Source organism: Hoplias malabaricus, chromosome 11 (assembly GCF_029633855.1).
Source record: "Hoplias malabaricus isolate fHopMal1 chromosome 11, fHopMal1.hap1, whole genome shotgun sequence".
NCBI classification, from domain to species: domain Eukaryota; kingdom Metazoa; phylum Chordata; class Actinopteri; order Characiformes; family Erythrinidae; genus Hoplias; species Hoplias malabaricus.
The window spans coordinates 28,582,541-28,603,402 of NC_089810.1; the positions used below are offsets into that span (position 1 = coordinate 28,582,541).

A 20,862-nucleotide genomic window follows, 5' to 3' on the forward strand; every position below is an offset into this window, starting at 1 on the left:
CCGGAAGGCACCGTCAGCGACATGCTCCCCGTTCATCTCCGGATACGTAAGGTCACATGGTTTCGTGTCTCTCATGGCTCATGGGTTGGTACTGAAAGTTTGCTGGGATAAACTATAGCCTTTCTTAGAACTTTGGACAATAATTATCATAGAGAAATTCCCTCATATATTAATCTCCCTGTTCCCTTATATATCGCTGTAATCCATTTTATTATATGAATGTCTAATCAATATTCATTATTTGATATTATTATTAATAAACCAGTTGTGTGATAAAACAAATCCTTGGTTATTTGTTTGCGTGTGCACCTTTCTTGTATGGAATTATAACTTCTAGTTCAGATTCCATTTCAGAGTCAAGAACCCACGGCGGATCAATGAGCATAATTCATTAATAATAGTTCATTCTAGCTAATTCTGCTGTATAATATGTGAAGATGACTTACTTGTCTAAGCTAAAATTAAGACAGGTAAAGACACTACATATTAGTTAATGGCTCCCAAACATGGAGTTTAGCAAAATGAATTAAATAATTAATTATTATTAAAATAATAATGAATTATCATTGACTCCGCTATGTAGTGCAAATGCCACCGCAACGTGTACATACTACTTCCACTACAAGTTAATTTACACTGTTTACATAAGCCTAATCATTTAAAAGGTGGCTTACAGCTACATTCCTTTTTACATGAGGATCTCAAAGAGCCTTTGATGGTACTTTACCTATGACATGCTTCTTGGTATTCTGCTCTGGCCTAAAAACAATTATGAAACATTTGGGAATAAAAATACAAACAATCAAACCAAAGCTTGAGGCCAATATAGCAAATATCTCTACAGCCACAGTAAACTTCCCAGGAGAGCTGACATAAGCTGGAATAAAGGTAATCCAAACTGCACAGAATATGAGCATACTGAATGTGATGAACTTGGCTTCATTGAAATTGTCAGGCAGTTTCCGTGCTAAAAAGGCCAAAACAAAATACAGTAGAGCCAGAAATCCTATATAGCCCAGTACAGCCCAGAATCCTATAGCTGAACCTAATCTGCATTCTAGGATTATACTTTCCTTGTAGTGCTTTAGGTTTTTGAAGGGGAAAGGGGGGGATATTGTTAACCACAGTACACAAATAATGACCTGTATGAGAGTAAATGCAAGAACAGAGTCTCTGCTGTGGAGGCCCAAACCATTTTATGACATCACTGCCAGGAAGTGTAGCCCTGAAGGCCATTAACACAACTATTGTTTTCCCCAGAACACAGGAGATACAGAGAACAAAGGTGATCCCAAACGCTGTGTGGCGAAGCATGCAGGACCACTCGGAGGGCTGACCAATGAAAGTAAGTGAACAGAGGAAACAGAGGGCCAAAGAGAAGAGAAGCAGAAAGCTCATTTCTGAATTGTTAGCACGGACGATGGGAGTAGTTCTGTGTCTGTAGAAAACAGCAGCCACACACAGCGATTAGAGCCCCAGTGACAGAGAATGCTGTTAGGATGATGCTCAGAGTGTCTTCCCAGGACAGGAACTCTACAGGCTTGGGGAGGCAGCTATCTCGCTTTGCACTGGGCCAGAACTCAGAAGGACACTGCACACAATCCAGAGAGTCTAGAAAATCAGAAAAACACACTTTGCCATGTGTCATACGTATTTGTTTTATGTATTTATATGTCACAAATAATGAATATATTTAACTGCAGATTGTGAATGAACTGGGAATGAGAGTCATAATAAATGATGTACCAATAAATACAAAATAGGAGGGTCTGTTTTATGTCTAAGAAAGCAAAATGATGAGCACTGTTATTTGCTTGCATCATTCTGTATTTGAAAAGCACACTGAAGATTTTTAACAATGGTGTCTGGGGGAATTGTACCACCTGCACACTAGTTATGCCACTGTATTGGTGCAAGCTTACAATTACTGAGATTTAAGGACTTCAGTACCACTAGCAGATGCTGTGCTGCAGCTGGATACACATTTTAATAGATCTTTCCTGTTACTACACATAAAATAAACCTAGAATTTTGGTATATATAATGATGTGTTCATGTATAATGTATTTGAGCCTTCATAATTTTAATAAAGCCCCCTCCAGGGTGTATTCCCGCCTTGCGCCCAATGATTCCAGGTAGGCTCTGGACCCACCGCAACCCTGAACTGGATAAGCGCTTACAGATAATGAATGAATGAATGAATAATGTTAATAAAACCATCCATATATAATCTCTTCATGCTTGATCATTAAACATATTGCATTATGATACTCAACCTGTTCTGTTACTGAACTTTCCTTCACCACATGGTACACAGTCATAGCAGCAGACTGGCCTTTCTTTCTGTACAGCTTTCCTGGTGCCCAAAGGACATATCTCACTGCACACAGACACTGGCACCTAAGGGAAATACATTTGAACAGAATCAATATTGTACACACAGTGGAAAACAACTTAGTAATGAGTATATGTGGTACCGTACCTCCGTCCGCCCCCCTAACCAGATGATAGCCTTGGTCATGCGAAATTCTTGGCCTCTCAGTTTAGATGAATCATAGTGGCCCACTGTCATAAAATCTAAACCACCATCCTTCTTAACTTGCCAGTTTATGAGTTCATAATTAGCTGCAGGATCTCCATTAGCATCAAACGTCACCCGAAAACCATTCTTTGTATTGAAGTTCACTCTCTTGAGTTGGTGGTTTATCTGCAGTAAACATCAGGGCTGTGTGAATATCTTTCAATGTAGGCAATGCTCACATGTAGTCTGCTGAATTCTGTATACACTATGGAAATGGAAATTCTGGGCAGATGCTGATATTTGATATTGTTAAATGATTATCTGCCAGCAATAAAAATATTCCCATAATGTTACACCTCCTATATTTGCAAATCCATGTGAATCAAATCTGTTTACACAGTGCCATAAATAAAGGAAAACACATTTTTTATCATGATGAATACCTAATAGAGCAAATCAAAATTTAAACTGAATTACTACTGAACACGTGAGAAATTTCTGCTTTAGTATTAATGGATATTCATCGCAAATAAATTTAGCAGCTTTATACCTGCCATGGTTCGAACTGAATGCTTTTGTCGCACTGCGTGTCATTGCAAATAATACCGTGGATGGCATGCGCTATGGCGTATGTAGCTTTGTACACCATGTTAGTGATACGCAGCTGTGACGTGTCTGTGTAAGGGTTCTGCAGCGCGCGAATGTCCTCGCTGCCGTCACATTCCCTCATGCTTTCAGAGAAACCCGTTAGGCTACAGCTGAACGAGCTCTCCCAGAATTCCGTTAACAATGGTGTTTTGAGAGGTCTAAAAGAAACTCCCGGAGCCCTGGGATAACTGAGCGGGGAACACCGAACCCTATCGCCCCAGCGCACATGTTAAAGCGCAGAAAATCTGGGTCAGTGATCCATGTCTCACTGCCAATCCACTGAAGAGGTGGCGGCGGTTGTCTCACAAGTTCTTCCAACAGTATTTTCATGTCGCCCGAGGCCATAAAAGCTACAATTACCCGGGCTGTTGACCTGCGGATGACGTTCGCCACTCTCTGCACTTTGCTGCGCGGCTGGGTTCTGTAGTAGGCCTCCGAGTACTCCACACAGATCCCCTCCTCCTGCGCAGCCTTTAGAAACGAGGCCATTCCGTTATTCCCATAATCCGAGTCACTGCGCACTGCTCCAATCCATGTCCAGCCAAAATACTTCACCATTCTGGCCAGCGCTGCCGCTTGGTGGTGGTCACTCGGTATTGTCCTGAAGAAGGAAGGGAACTGACGCTTATCGCTCAAACACGCGCAGGTGGCGTAGTGACTGACCTGTCATTTAGCCGTTGTAAGAAAGATGAAAGAAACATTAATGGGTAGATTTTATTTGAGCGACCAAATTTACCACTGCTCAATTAGTTATACTGGGATATGAATGTTTATTCATTATATTACTTGGGGTAGAAAATGCTTGCATTCTTTAGTATACATTAATATGATTTTTAAAAGTATGTGCATAATTAATCTAATTACCTTCTCACAGGGGAAGAAAACGTAAGACATTTAATGCACTTATTTTTTCATTAAGTAAAGCATCTTATACCAGACAGTCAAGTTTCTGTTCCTGTTAAATATGTTGTAGTAACTTAATTGTAAATGGAAAGAGCAAAAATCATGACATTTCTTTATATTTCTGACAATTGTAAAGCATGTGAGTCTACTGAAATATGCATATTTTCTTCAGGTGTATTTTGCGTCCTTATTTAAAATTATTATTGAAACATTTTTAAAAAGTACAGCTCTAAAATATGATGCGCACCTGTGGTATTCCAAAAAGACTCAGAATCCTGGCCATGCTAATAGACGGTGTGGAGCCAGACTCCCCAATGACAGCAGGTACAGCGGCAGCTGTGGAATTTAAACAGGAAGCAGTATTGTTGAATAGTGGCTCTACACCATTTGCTAACTGAAATGCGCCTTTGATCGCCATGGGCACGGCTGCGCATGAGTCGTGTATCTCGTAGCCTAACTTAATTCCCAGTAGCAGATCTGTTCTGTTGTTGATCTCGTGGATGGTGAATTCCATGGCGCGGGCGAAGCGCTGGTCCCTGAAATCCATACTGTATTAGACAAGAAGACACCACAATGTTTTTTACCCCAAAGTCATTACATTTTGAGCTATAGAATGATCTAGTGACAATAAAATAACAGAACATTTTTTTTCACTGTCTACATGATAATTTACATGCACCACAGATATCATTCCTCAGCAATTCCAACTGAATGCAATATACAGACCTTCCAAAGCACTGTGGCTGTGGTGGCTGTCTGTTGTAGGCATTTTGTTCTGATTTCATATAGTTATGAATGGAGAATGCCCCTCCAATCACAAAGTCTCCTTTCATGTAACAGCCAGGTAACAGAGACTGTGTCCACAGCCTGCAGTTGACTTGGTCAACTTTACATGCCATGGAGCTGAGGCCAGTTATCCACAGTATTGAAAAAAATGGAATCAGAGATGAACTGGACTGCATGGTGTACTCTATGGCTCCCAGGTTTCTGAAGGTCATGATGATTGTTTTACAGTGTTTTAAATATTCACTTTACCATGATGCCAAAGAACTGTGGGTGTGAGCTTGGCAGAGGAGGTGTGGTTTGTACTCAGCATGTAGCTATAACCTTTTGCTGTTTGTCCTGTTTAGGCCATGAACATGCAGTGTAATTTTAGATTTTGCATACAGTATCAGAAAACATAAAATTTTCTTTTTACTTATTATGTATTATACTTCTACTTTGAGGAGTGATATACCAAAATGTTTAGTTAATATTTAGGTATAATATGAATTTTGACTTCAAGGTTTATGTTATATCTTTTATCCTGCACTGTAAAAAGTGGGACTAGGTAAATTAATATTTAGTTAAAAACTAATAGTAACTTGCACTTAATAAAAAGACTTCATGAAGTTTGAAATAAAATTGAGCTAAATTCAACAAATTTGAACAAAGAATTGCAATTTACACAGTTTTGGCTAAATAAAATTAGCTGTGATATGTTGAATAGAATTTATTCATATTTTATGAGTAACACCAAAGATCCAGAAAATGTAATAGATTTTACTCATTGGGAGGTCTTTAATTTTAATCATCATACACTTCCGCCCAACGCATCTTGAAACTCGTGGACACCAGCATTATTGGGTTCTGAACGTCCTCGGACTTCCCAAAGTGAACAGCTTTTAAATTATTAACAGCAAAAGAACAATTTTTATCTACAACTGTGTTTTTTGTTTGAGGCTCTCTTAAATGTGGGGACACGCAGTTCTAAGCTCCGGATTTTTTAAGGTGGATCGGTGTGTTTGGGGGGGGGGGGGGTGGCACAGTTGTTTGTACGTGGATGAAGTTTAACTTGTCTGTAAGTTTTTAATTCACTGATTGAATTACCAGAGACACTCGTTTGTAACTCGAGATGTTTAGTTTGTAGCACTGTCGCTAATGCAGTTAGCCGTCTCCGGAGTTTGGAGGCATTTCCACCTTAAGAGATCCGAAACCGCAAAACCATGGAGCAGGAATAGAGTAACCTTCATTTCTGTTCGTTGTTTTCAACGTTTGGAGTTCTTTTCTCTGTCTAAAACAACACCAGATGCCTCTGTTATGAGCAGGGAGAGAGAGACCTAGCAGGTAACTGAGGCGGATTATTACAAACACCGGTGCTTCGTAAAGACCGGTTTCGAGCACAGACTGGAGAGTTAGCTGATGGCGAGGAACAACGTTTGATTAAAAAACAAAGTGTTTTTGTGATTACAATCCTGTTTTACGGTTTTAAGAAGCTGATGTTGTGCTATGTTTTGCTTTCTGTAATTTGCATGTTGTTTCATGTGTCTGTTGACGGTATAATGAAGCCATGACACGACACTCAGTCTCTGTCAGAGTACACTTTCAAACGGTCATTGCAGCACTAGCGCACTCTCACTTAATACATAGAGCTGCGTTCGAATACAGAGTTCAGCAAATTAGAGCACACCATAAAATCAGAGGCAATGATTCGTCTGTTTACTAAACATTTAACGTATTATGTTAGCATTCCATACTCAATATATCAGAATGCATGTTTTCATAATATTGTGTAGGAACACCTATTTGTTTTTATTTTTAATCTCTTTGGTTTTCTGCTAAGTTTTTTTTTTTAAATCTATTTCCCAACAGCATTTTCTCTTTTCGCGCCAAATACCCGATGGTTTCTGTTAAAGTAGACCATTCAGATCACTCTGAATTTTTACTGCTGTGTTATTTCTGTGTCAGAAACGGTGTTATATTCACTGTTTAACTGCACTAATTTGTGTTTCGGACATTTTGTAGCGTTCGAAAACAGGCTGTAGCTGATATGGCTCGTAGTTTACTTTTTTTCTGTGAATCTGAATCGTAAAACTAAATTTGAGCGTGACTTGAGGGCACTACTATAAACAATATGATTAGTACTTATTAAAAGCAAGAAAAATTCCAATTCCAATCGTTTCTATACAATGTTATGACCTGTGTTTGCTCACTGTCTAATGATTTGACTACAGCAAGGTTATGTCTGTTTATATTTTATGTACATAATGTATGTCAAATGCAAGATATCATATTTTGTTAACAATTATACCCAGTCAATCTAATTAGGACTCAGGATGCACCTGCAAATAGATGAATAGAAAAGACCAACACTAAAACATTACACTTGCTTATGAATTTAAAACTAATATTCATCTATTTGCAGGTGCCTGCCGAATCCTAATTAAACTGATCTGGTATAAGATGAGTGCAGTCTCAAAACATTGTTGAGATTTAAGTGCACCAACAAGTTTTGACCTTGCATCACATTCCAAAATATATTCTGCCTGTGATCCTTGTTGTAGTTGTATCAATTTTCAATTTTTGTATGAATAAATGTTGCAAGAGATTAATAAATGTTTACCTGGTATTATTTTTATGCATATTGACCTGTTGACTCGAACATGGCACAAAAAGGACATATTAAGTAGATTTAACGTAAAAAAATTATGGCAACAAAGTGAGTGACACGTGATATTATTGAATAGATGTAAAGTTACTATAATTAGTAAATAGAAACAAGCTTTCTCCAGAAACCTAGTACATGCTACTCAATTTTTTCCAGATATTTAGTAAATGTAAATCAATACTTGCAAGATATTTAGTAAATAAATTTTTTTTAGTAAAAAAATAATTAAGTTTTCTCAGGTAAATTGTCCTTTCCTTGTGAAATTAAGTTGTACTTACTCAATATTTTTGAGCTATATTAACTCATATTTAGGCATGTTATTACTAAATCCAACACATTTTAACTGTGCATTTTATTAACATTTACATAATCTTCTTGCTTAAATTTAATTAATTTATTCAATGAATGTTACTTAAAAGTTGGAAAATTAGAATCTACTCATTAATATTACGTGTCACTTTGTTGCCATAATTTTTTTAAGTATCTAATGGGTCACATTTTTTACAGTGTGAGGTTCTTTTAAGTGAACAATACAGAAGCCCTGAAGAGCAAATTGGAAAAAATATTCAAAGCACATTCATGATTCTAAGTTCCACGCAGTGTATTTATTCAGCCCATATAACATAATAATGCCAATAATAACATTTAATATGCCAGGTAGGCTCTGGACCCACCGCGACCCTGAACTGGATAAGCAGTTACAGATAATGAATGAATGAATGAATGAATGAATGAATGATTCCTGGTTTCTCATTTTTTTCTGCTAGTGATATGAACCAGAATGGTAACATATAAAAAAAGAAAAAAGCATGGTGTACCCTTTCTGACTGGCAAATGTTTTTTTTTTTCAGGCTCCAATTACACTGCTCTTGTATCCCACGAGTTTTCAATGGGAAGCGTTGCTTCCATCAGACGCGGCCGCGCGGTGCATCGTGAGTCCTGTGCGTCAAGTTCGGGTATACAGTGCAGCGAAAAATTGAGCCGGGATTAACAATTAACTAATTAAATGAATACGGCCAAGGCGATGCGTCTATCCAATCAGAAGATAGCAAAACACCCACACGTGATTTTTTTGAACGACACAGGAAACACTTCTGTTTATGCATACGTGTGGCCAGTTGGAGAAGTCCGATGCGTTCACCTCCGTCAACGCACCGGAGTAGTGTAAATGCAGCGTCAGAGTAGAAAAAACTGAAGCGGTCAGTGCTAAGAATTAGTGTGCTGCACCATCTTTGACCACAAGCGAGCATCATCATCATCATCATCATCATTTTCTTCTCCGCTTCTCCATTTCAGGGTCGCGGTCACAAGCGAGCAGTCCAGCTAAATAGAATGCCAGGGCAGAGACACAAGTAATTAATTAATTAATGAAACAGCCATAAGCGAGGCGTATTATTCAGCTATTCTTTACTGCTTGCTAGTACGGACCACACCGTGCAGGCTGCAACAGGGTGACGAACTGGGATATATATATATATATATATATATATATATATTATAAATATATAATAAATATATATAAATATTATATATAATCCTATAAAATATAACCCCCCCCCCAAAAAAAAAAGAAAGAATATATATATATATATATATATATATATATATATATATATATATATATATATATATAAACATAAAAATAAAATATATATATATATATATATATTTTTTTTTTTTGGGCAGGATTTCAAGTCGGCTTCGGAATGTGCTTGAAGCTGAGACCCAGGTTGGATAAAAAAAAAAGGGTGGAGACTGGGCGGAGGTGAAAACGAAGTCGTCAGCCGCGGAAATTAAATTGTTGGGTGATTATATATAAGCCTGAGGAGAGAAGTTTGGGTGTGGTGATACTCCTAAAAATGTAGTTATTACATAGGTCCAATTATAATAGGGCTTTTTTTAGGGCTATGAACGAACATTTATAATAAAAATCAGCTGATCAATTTGTCTCACCTGTGGCTGTGTCATGGCCAACTTACTCATGCTTTCATCCTGCAGTGGCAACCTATTGCTCTTTTGTTGTCAAAGCTGTTCCAGCAAAACATACCACTTGGTACCATATATTTTTTGCTCTCCTGAAGCCTGGAATGTTAAGACAAGAAAAATCTACTGATAAAAAAAAAACTGGCATAACACGTGTGCCACAATTAGTCTCAAAAGCATGAGGTTATATATATATATATATATATATATATATATATATATATGAATACTTTTTGCAAAGGTGCTAGCTATAGGTAATATACTCAGTATATCTAAGCCTAATCATTTTAAGGTGCTACATTGTATTTTACACAAGGGTTTCAAAGAGCTTTCGATGATACTTTGACTATGACATGCTTCTTGGTATTCTGCTCTGGTCTTAAAACAATTATGAAACATTTAGGAACAAAAATACAAATAATCAAACCAAAGCTTGAAGCCAGAATAGCAAAAATCTCTACAGCCACAGTAAATTTCCCAGGAGAGCTGATATAAGCTGGAATAAAGGTAATCCAAACTGCACAGAATATGAGCATACTGAATGTGATGAACTTGGCTTCATTGAAATTGTCAGGTAGTTTTCGTGCTAAAAAGGCCAAAACAAAACAGAGTAGAGCCAGAAATCCTATATAGCCCAGTACAGCCCAGAATCCTATAGCTGAACCTAATCGACATTCCAAGATTATTCTTTCTTTGTAATGCTTTGAGTTTTTGAAGGGGAAAGGAGGGGATAGTGTTAACCACAATACACAAATAATGACCTGAATGAGAGTGAAGGCAAGGACACTGAGTCTCTGCTGTGGAGGCGCAAACCACTTCATGACATTACTGCCTGGAAGTGTAGCCCTGAAGGCCATTAACACAACTATTGTTTTCCCCAGAACGCAGGAGATGCAGAGAACAAAGGTGATGCCGAATGCTGTGTGGCGAAGCATGCAGGACCACTCAGAGGGCTGACCAATGAAAGTAAGTGAACAGAGGAAACACAGAGTCAAAGAGAAGAGTAGCAGAAAGCTCAGTTCTGAATTGTTAGCACGGACGATGGGAGTAGTTCTGTGTCTGTAGAAAACAGCAGCCACACACACAGCGGTTAGAGCCCCAGTGACAGAGAATGCTGTTAGGATGATGCTCAGAGTGTCTTCCCAGGACAGGAACTCTACAGGCTTGGGGAGGCAGCTATCTCGCTTTGCACTGGGCCAGAACTCAGAAGGACACTGCACACAATCCAGAGAGTCTAGAAAATCAGAAAAACACACTTTGCCATGTGTCATACGTATTTGTTTTATGTATTTATATGTCACAAATAATGAATATATTTAACTGCAGATTGTGAATGAACTGGGAATGAGAAAATCACGTTGGTAAGTGGATTGGCGACTCAAACGTGTCTGTTAGTGTGTGAGTGTATGTATGAGTGTGTGTGGTCCTGTGAAGGACTCGAGCCCCCTCCAGGCGCTAGTCCTGCCTTATATACTACTGTATTACGGATAATATTTTAATAAGCGATGGAAGGATCGATCGGCTATATATTTCTCGAATTTAGCTGATCCCGAGAGAAGATCGATGGCGTTAAACAAATGAGCCTTATTTCTATATTTCCAGCAAGTGTTTCATCCATGAAAAGGAGCCCGCCATAAAACCCCCTCCGGTCAGGTCCCTGCAATTCCTATCTGAACCCCTAGAAAACATGTCTGGCCGTTTTTTTTTTACCGTATGTGACAAAGACTCATACAGGGCGATTTGTAAAATTTGTAAAACCAACGTGTCTCGTGGGGGAACCAAAACAAAGACATTTAACACTATCACTACAAATCTACTGGAACAAAAACGTGTGTTGGGTGCTAACGGAGTCGAATGTGATCTGCCGGCCGCCTTCACTGCCAATCTTGACCCGAGGTGAGATGGGAATTCTGGGCAGATGTTGATATTTCATATTTTTAAGCGATTATCTGCCAGCAATACAAATATTCCCATAATGTTACACCTCCTATAATTGCAAACCCATGTGAATCAAATCTCAGTTTACACAGTGTTAATGTATTAATTTAAGAATCTCTTTGTTAACACTAATAATGTTGATTTAACACTGGAGAATTTGCTGTGTGCCATAAATAAAGGAAATACACTTTTCATCACGATGAAATAGAATTGACCTTATAGAGCACATCAAACTTTAAACGGGATATTGAATCACTACTGAACACGTGAGAAAGTCCTGCTTTATTATTAATCGATATTCATCGCAAATAAATGTAGCAGCTTTATACCTGCCATGGTTCGAACTGAATACTCTTGTCGCACTCCGTGTCATTGCAAATAATACCGTGGATGGCATGTGCTATGGCGTATGTAGCTTTGTACACCATGTTAGTGATACGTAGCTGTGACGTGTCTGTGTACGGGTTCTGCAGCGCGCGGATGTCCTCGCTGCCGTCACATTCCCTCATGCTTTCCGAGAAACCAGTCAGGCTCCAGATGAACGAGCTCTCCCAGAATTCCGTTAACAGTGGTGATTTGAGAGCTTGTGCTGGAGAGAGGTCTAGAAGAAACTCATGGAGACCTGGGATCACTGAGCGGGGAACACCGAAACCTATCACCCCAGCGCACAAATTAAACCGAAGAAAATATGGGTCTGTGATCCATGTCTCACTGCCAAGCCACTGAAGAAAAGGAGCCCGCCATAAAACCCCCTCCGGTCAGGTCCCTGCAATTCCTATCTGAACCCCTGGAAAACATCCATCCATCCATCCATTATCTGTAACCGCTTATCCAATTTAGGGTCGCGGGGGGTCCAGAGCCTACCTGGAATCATCGGGCGCAAGGCGGGAATACATGGAAAACATGTCTGGCAGTTTTTTTTTTTTTTTTTTACCGTATGTGACAAAGACTCATACAGGGCGATTTGTAAAATTTGTAAAACCAACGTGTCTCGTGGGGGAACCAAAACAAAGACATTTAACACTATCACTACAAATCTACAGGAACAAAAACGTGTGTTGGGTGCTTACGGAGTCGAATGTGATCTGCCGGCCGCCTTCACTGCCAATCTTGACCCGAGGTGAGATGGGAAAATAGTTGTTTAAATAACATTTTGATCTAAATTCTGCGCTTTTATGCCTGAGTAGAACATATAGAAAAGGTTTAATATAATTTATTTTATCAGCCAGATTTAACGTTTACCTTTTGTGTTCTTTTTAAATGTAAAGTACAAGGACCGCTATTTCTCCTGTGACCCACCACAAGCAAGTGAGCAAGCAGGTGATGGATGTGTTGAGCGCGCAAACAAAACAGAAAAATCACGAATAAATTCACGAAGAGAAACAGACTGCCATCCCAGAACGCTGAAATGTTAAAAAAGAAATATGCCTTTAAAGCTCAACAATAAGAACCAGTAGTTTTGCAGATGGGACTTTTCCCTATCAAAACAGGCCTAGTAGTTTAATTTCAAACGTTCCATATTTATATCTGCTGTTTTGTTTAATCAGTTATTCATTCAAGAACGATGACAGCTGTACGATTTAAGTGAAGCTAATCAGACATTTGTTTAATTAACTGTTCTTCGTTTAAAAAAAAATCTACATTTAATGGTTGCAATTTTTTGTTTCATATAAGCCAGAGTCTGGGTTTAATGACTACAATTTTTACAGCATTTATTTAATTTACTTTTATAGTTATAAATTAATTATTCATTTATTCATTATCTGTAACCGCTTACCCAGTATAGGATCGCGGTGGGTCCAGAGCCTACCTGTAATCATTAGGCGCAAGGCGGGATTACACCCTGGAGGGGGCGCCAGTCCTTCACAGGGCAACACAGACACACACACACATTCACACCTACGGACACTTTTTTGTTTGAGTCGCCAATCCACCTACCAACGTGTGTTTTTGGACTGTGGGAGGAAACCGGAGCACCCGGAGGAAACCCACGCGGACACGGGGAGAACACACCAAACTCCTGGCTCCTGCTGCGCCACCGTGCCGCCTATAAATTAATTAATGGTCTAAATTTAATCATTGAAATATTGGCTGAATTTGTTTGATTTAATTTGTTTATTTACTGCTAATTTTATATATTATGGTGTTTCACAAGAGTTCGTTAATTATGGTAATAAACCAGTTTGGCCCATATTGTGTTAATGGTAAATATCAAGCATGAAGAGATTACATATGGATGTTTTCATTAAACATATTGCATTATGATACTCAACCTGTTCTGTTACTGAACTCTCCTTCACCACATGGTACACAGTCGTAGCAGCAGACTGGCCTTCCTTTCTGTACAGCTTTCCTGGTGCCCAAAGGACATATCTCACTGCACACAGACACTGGCACCTAAGGGAAATACAAATGAACAGAATCAATATTCTACAAACAATGGAAAACAGCCTGGTAATGAGTGAGTATATGTTGTACAGTACCTCCGTCTGCCCCCCTAACCAGCTGATAGCCTTGGTCATGCTAAATTCTTGGCCTCTCAATTTAGATGAATCATAGTGGCCCACTGTCATAAAATCTAAACCACCATCCTTCTGAACTTGCCAGTTTATCAGTTCATAATTAGCTGCAGGATTTCCATTAGCATCAAATGTGACCCGAAAACCATTCTTTGTATTGAAGTTCACTCTCTTGAGTTGGTGGATTATCTGCAGTAAACATCAGGGCTGTGTGAATATCTTTTGATGTAAGCAATGCTCACATGTAGTTTGCTGAATTCTGTATACACTATGGAAATGGGAATTCTGGGCAGATGTTGATATTTCATATTTTTAAGTGATTATCTGCCAGCAATACAAATATTCCCATAATGTTACACCTCCTATAATTGCAAACCCATGTGAATCAAATCTCAGTTTACACAGTGTTAATGTATTAATTTAAGACTCTCTTTGTTAACACTAATAATGTTGATTTAACACTGGAGAATTTGCTGTGTGCCATAAATAAAGGAAAATACACTTTTCATCACGATGAAATAGAATTAACCTTATAGAGCACATCAAACTTTAAACGGGATATTGAATCACTACTGAACACGTGAGAAAGTCCTGCTTTATTATTAATCGATATTCATCGCAAATAAATGTAGCAGCTTTATACCTGCCATGGTTCGAACTGAATACTCTTGTCGCACTCCGTGTCATTGCAAATAATACCGTGGATGGCATGTGCTATGGCGTATGTAGCTTTGTACACCATGTTAGTGATACGCAGCTGCGACGTGTCTGTGTACGGGTTCTGCAGCGCGCGGATGTCCTCGCTGCCGTCACATTCCCTCATGCTTTCCGAGAAACCAGTCAGGCTACAGCTGAACGAGCTCTCCCAGAATTCCGTTAACAGTGGTGATTTGAGAGCTTGTGCTGGAGAGAGGTCTAGAAGAAACTCATGGAGACCTGGGATCACTGAGCGGGGAACACCGAAACCTATCGCCCCAGCGCACATATTAAACTGAAGAAAATATGGGTCTGTGATCCATGTCTCACTGCCAATCCACTGAAGAGGTGGCGGCGTTTGTCTCACAAGTTCTTCCAACAGTATTTTCATGTCGCCCGAGGCCATAAAAGCTACAATTACCCGGGCTGTTGACCTGCGGATGACGTTCACCACTCTCTCCACCTTACTGCGCGGCTGGGTTCTGTAGTAGGCCTCCGAGTACTCCACACAGATCCCCTCCTCCTGCGCAGCCTTTAGAAACGAGGTCATTCCGTTATTCCCATAATCCGAGTCACTGCGCACTGCCCCAATCCATGTCCAGCCAAAATACTTCACCATTCTGGCCAGCGCTGCCGCTTGGTGGTGGTCACTTGGTATTGTCCTGAAGAAGGAAGGGAACTGACGCTTATCACTCAAACACGCGCAGGTGGCGTAGTGACTGACCTGTTATTTAGTCGTTGTAAGAAAGATGAAAGAAACGTTAATAGTAGATTTTCAACGACCAAATTTACCACTGATTAATTAACTATATCGCGATATGAATGTTTATTCATTATATTACTTGGAGTAGAAAATGTTTGCTTTCGTTAGTATACATTAATATGATCTTTAAAAAAATTTCAGAGGGGAAAAATCACTTCAGATATTTACTGCTCTTATTTTTTCATTAAGTAAAAAGTTTATACCAGACAATCTTCAGCTCCTGTTATATATGTTGCATTAAAATATATAACTTAATAATTTCAGAATGTGTCTGACAATTGTAAAGCATGTGAGTCTACTGAAATATGCATATTTTCCTCAGGTGTATTTTGCGTCCTTATTTAAAATTATTATTGAAACATTTTTAAAAAGTACAGTTCTAAAATATGATGCGCACCTGTGGTATTCCAAAAAGACCCAGAATCCTGGCCATGCTAATAGACGGTGTGGAGCCAGACTCCCCAATGACAGCAGGTACAGCGGCAGCTGTGAAATTTAAACAGGAAGCAGTATTGTTGAATAGTGGCTCTACACCATTTGCTAACTGAAATGCGCCTTTGATCGCCATGGGCACAGCTGCGCATGAGTCGTGTATCTCGTAGCCTAACTTAATTCCCGGTAGCAGATCTGTTCTGTTGTTGATCTCGTGGATGGTGAATTCCATAGCACGAGCGAAGCGCAGCTCCCTGAAATCCATACTGTATGAGACAAGAAAACACAACAATGTATTTTACCCCCAAATCGTTACATTTTGAGTAATAGAATTATCAGAAGACAATTAAATAACAGTGTAATCAAAATGACCTCCCAGAGCACTGTGGCTTTGGTGGCTGTCTGTTGTAGGCATTCTGTTCTGATTTCATATAGTCATGAATAGAGAATATCCCCCCAATCACAAAGTCTCCATTCAGATTAAAGCCAGGTAACAGAGAATGTGTCCACAGCCTGCAGTTGACTTGGTCAGCTTTACATGCCACAGAGCTGAGGCCAGTTATCCACAGCATTGAGAAAAGTCGCCTCAGATTTGAACTGAACTGCATGGTGTACTCTATGGCTCCAAGGTTTCTGAAGGACATGATGATAGTTATACAGCTCTTTAAATATCCATCTTTCCATGATGTCCAATAACAGTGGGTGTGAGTTTGGAAGAGGAGGTGTGGCTTGTACTCACTGTAAATATCAGTGGCAATAACCATTTGCAGTTTTTCCTGCAGGCTTTGAATATACAGTAAGCTTAGGCTTTTGTAAGTGATTCCAAACACAGTTTAAAAATTCTACTATTGTTTGTGGAAGGCATAAAAAATGTATAAAACACTGCTAGTGATGTGAACAATTAGGATAACACACACACACACACACACACACACACACACACTACTGTGCAGAAGCCTTAGGCACCTAAGATATGTTTCTTGTATAAAGTTATATATAATCACAGTAAATATATTAAAAAAAAAATAATATATATATATATATATATATATATATATATATATATATATATATATATATAGGGTCTCCCATGGCGAACAGGTCTGGAGTGAAGATCCAGACAAACATGATCCAAAAGCATTCCTATGAGTACACACATTAAAATTCAGTGTACCCTGCCCGGGAAAGGGTTACCGGGACCTACCCCTGGAGCCAGGCCTGGGGGTAGTGTCCGACGGCGAGCGCCTGGTGGCTGGGCAGCCCACGTAACCCGGCCTGGCAACGTGGGAGGATCATGTAGGCTCACCACCCGCAAGATCCAGAGTAGGGGTGCGGTGCAATGCCCATCGGGCACAGAGCGGGGGCAAGGGGGCCTCTGGCGTCGTGGAACTTGTTAAATCAAATCAAATCAAATTTATTTATATAGCGCTTTTCACAACTGATGTTGTCACAAAGCAGCTTCACAGAATTCCAGTAAGACAAGATTTGACATGAAATGTAAAGACAAATGTAAAACCCTCAAGTGAGCAAGCCAGGGGCGACAGTGGCAAGGAAAAACTCCCCCAGCTGAGGAAGAAACCTTGGGAGGAACCAAGGCTCACAAGGGGTGACCCATCCTCCTCTGGTCAATCTACTGGTGATGATAGTTAGTAGTCCATGAGAACTTCAGTGTAGGGACAGCTTCAAGGCACTTGGTGGTTGCTGGAGCATGGGCAGCTGGTCTGAAGCGTGGAGGAGGATCTCGACAGTCATCCATCAGTGTCCAGACAGACAGGTGGGCAGTCGTTTACTCGGAAAGATGTAAAGGGATGGAATTAGTTTTGAACTGTTTTGTGTTTGTAAAGTAGAAAATATGAAAATTTCCAGAGTGTGGCTAATGACTCCGGCATATCTGACTATGACAGCATTAACTAAAAGGAGAGAACCAGGAGGACACACAGACACGGGAGCATCCTGAAACACTGGCATCCCTCCGCTCCACCGTCAACAAACCTGAGTGATCGCGAGAAGCGGCGGGACGACAGCACCAGCGTCTCAGTATACTATAATTCCCTGTGTCCATGGACCCCCCGGATCTGCCGCCTTTATCTATGGGGGAGCATTAGCTACCAAATGATAAACTAAACAAATGAGTTTTTAGCCTACATTTGAAGATTGCGACTGTGTCTGTGTCCCGAACATTTTCTGGAAGATCATTCCAGAGTTGGGGGGCTTTATAAGAAAAGGCTCTTCCCCCAGCTGAGGCCTTCTGAATTCTGGGAACAATTAAAAATCCAGTATTCTGTGATCTGAGTGAACGTGGAGGCTCATAATAGGAAATTGTATCTTGAAGATATTCAGGAGCAAGCCCATGTAGAGCTTTATATGTTAATAACAAAATTTTGTAGTCAATGCGGAATTTAACAGGCAGCCAATGAAGTGATGATAAAACTGGGCTGATATGTTCAAATTTTCTAGTTTTAGTGAGGACCCTAGCTGCAGCATTTTGAACTAGTTGAAGTTTTCTTAAATTGCTGCTGGTGCATCCTGACAGTAGTGCGTTACAGTAGTCAAGCCTTGAAGTAATAAAGGCATGTACTAATGTTTCTGCGTCCTGGAGGGATAAGGCATTTCTAATCTTAGCAATATTGCGAAGATGTAAAAAAGCTGTCCTAGTGATACTACCTATGTGTTGATCAAATGATAAATCCGGGTCAATTATGACACCAAGATTTTTTGCTGCTGAACCAGGTTTAACTGGAAAGTTAGCTAGATTTAAAATTAAGTCTGATAATTTATTTTTTGTCACTTTTGGACCCAAAAGCAGGACCTCTGTTTTGTTGCTGTTTAGAAGGAGGAAGTTACGCAACATCCAGCCTTTCACGTCTTTTACACAGTCCTCTATTTTCTTTAATCTGTGTTTGTCATCGGGCTTGGCTGAAATATACAATTGCGTGTCATCTGCGTAACAGTGAAAGTTAATGTCATGGTTTCTTATAACTGTGCCTAGCGGTAACATGTATAATGTAAATAATAATGGTCCTAAAATAGAGCCTTGTGGAATTCCAAATCTTACTTTAGAATAATTTGAATTTAGATTGTTTACTTTTACGAATTGATAACGTTCCGTTAAGTAAGATCTGAACCATAATAGGGCTGTCCCTGTGATTCCAACCATGTTTTCTAACCTTTCAATGAGAATATTGTGGTCTATTGTATCGAAGGCTGCGCTTAGGTCAAGACGCACCAACAGGGATACGTGGCCTTGATCAGAGGCAAGAAGAAGATCATTTGTTATCTTGACTAGAGCTGTCTCTGTACTATGATGTTGCCTGAATCCAGATTGGAATTTTTCGTATATATGATTCTTATGTAGATATGAACTAAGTTGTTGGGCCACAGCTTTTTCTAAGATCTTAGACAGAAATGGCAAATTAGAAATAGGCCTGTAATTAGACAGTGTACTAGCATCAAGATTTGGTTTCTTGATCATAGGTTTAATAACTGCTAGTTTAAAAGCTTTGGGTACATGGCCCAGACTAAGCGATGAGTTTACTATAGTTAAAAGAGGATCAATAATAGCTGGTAGTACTTCTTTGAGCAACTTTGTGGGAATTGCATCAAGTGTGCAAGTTGTACAGTTTGCGGAGGTGATAATCTTCTCTAGTTCTAATTGTGGGAGTGGGTAAAAGGTTTCAAGTCTTTCTTTTGCAGTTATATTATGTTTTATTTCATTCACATCAGGTGGCAGCCAGGATGGATTTGATCCTGTGGCTAGAGTTTGTTGTCTAATATTCTCAATTTTATTATTAAAAAAGTCCATAAAATCTTTACTGGTGAGAGTTGCTGGAATTAGTTGTTCAGAACCTGCTTGATTTTTTGTAATTCTAGAAAACACATTAACAGTGCTCTCGGATTATTTTTATTATGGGAGATCAGCGAGGCCAGATATGCTGAGCGAGCTTTAGTGAGGGCATTTCTATACTCTATAAGGCTGTCCTTCCAGGCAGAATGGAACACTTCAAGCTTGGTTGATCGCCATTTCCGCTCTAGTTTTCGAAATGTTTGTTTTAAAGTACGGGTCTTATCGTTATACCATGGTGCGAGCTTTTTCTGTCTTATACTTTTATGTTTAAGTGGTGCTACCTTTTCTAAAGTAGATCGACAGGTATTTTCTAGGTAATCAGTTAGTACATCTAGGTCCATTGGGTCTGATGGAGTTGGAACTGGGGTCGATAGTTCTGGTAGGTTTTCTATAAATTGTAGGGTGGTAGATGGTTTTATTATACGCCTTGTAGAATAGCGAGGGTTCTTACACATATTATGGATAAAACGTAGCTCATATGAAATTAAGTAATGATCGGAGATTGCTGAGGATTGCGGTAAGATATTAATTTTGTCAATGTTAAGACCTAGTGTCAGAACTAAGTCTAAAGTGTGGCTGCAGTAGTGTGTAGGCCCTGTTACATTTTGAGTAATACCAATAGAGTCTAAGATTGAGGTAAATGCCTTTTTTAGTGGGTCACTTTCCTTCTCAAAATGGATATTGAAATCTCCTACAATTATAACTTTATGATTGCATACCGCTAGGTTTGTAGCAAAATCGCTGAATTCTTTCAGAAATTCTAAGTAAGGCCCTGGTGGTCTGTAAATGTTGCATAATAAAAATGCGTCCTTTTTTGTGACCGGATTTGTAATAATAGTGGAGAGAACCTCAAAAGAAGAGAAGGTGTCACATTGTTTAAGACTAATTTCTAGGGTATTTTGGTAAATTACACATACTCCACCTCCTTTGCCTGATATTCTTGGGCTATGTGCATAATTATAGCCTAGGGGGGTGGCTTCATTTAGTGCTAAATATTCATTTGGTTAAACCCACGTTTCCGTGAGACAGAAAACATTGAATTTATGATCACTTATAATATCATTTACGATGAGTGCTTTTGAGTTTAGTGATCTTATGTTGAGTAACCCAAATTTTAGTTCTGAGGTGTTGCTGCTAGGTGTTGTGTATGATTTAATATTGATTAGGTTGCTGAAACAGGCTGATTTT

The 20,862-nt window shown here is 39.3% G+C and overlaps 1 protein-coding gene and 1 pseudogene across 1 annotated transcript; both read right to left on the minus strand.

Moving 5' to 3' along the window:
* Window positions 1-701: 701 nt before the first annotated feature.
* LOC136709322 (extracellular calcium-sensing receptor-like) lies at window positions 702-5,070 on the minus strand (annotated as a pseudogene).
* A 4,732-nt stretch (window positions 5,071-9,802) lies between these two features.
* LOC136709443 (extracellular calcium-sensing receptor-like) lies at window positions 9,803-16,402 on the minus strand. The gene is made up of 6 exons (XM_066684690.1): window positions 16,203-16,402; window positions 15,796-16,096; window positions 14,583-15,359; window positions 13,904-14,128; window positions 13,694-13,817; window positions 9,803-10,716 (listed from the first exon to the last, which is right to left on the minus strand). The coding sequence occupies exons 1-6, from the start codon at window positions 16,400-16,402 to the stop codon at window positions 9,803-9,805; spliced, it is 2,541 nt and encodes an 846-aa protein (XP_066540787.1).
* Between the last annotated feature and the right edge of the window lie 4,460 nt (window positions 16,403-20,862).

Coding starts and splice junctions, on each gene's coding strand:
- LOC136709443 (XM_066684690.1), bottom strand. CDS start 16,402: ATGCTGTGGATAACTGGCCTCAGCTCTGTGGCATGTAAAGCTGACCAA. Junction 13,818..13,903: donor GGTTAGGGGGGCAGACGGAG/GTACTGTACAAC, acceptor TATTTCCCTTAG/GTGCCAGTGTCTGTGTGCAG. Junction 10,717..13,693: donor AGAGTTCAGTAACAGAACAG/GTTGAGTATCAT, acceptor CTGATTTTCTAG/ACTCTCTGGATTGTGTGCAG.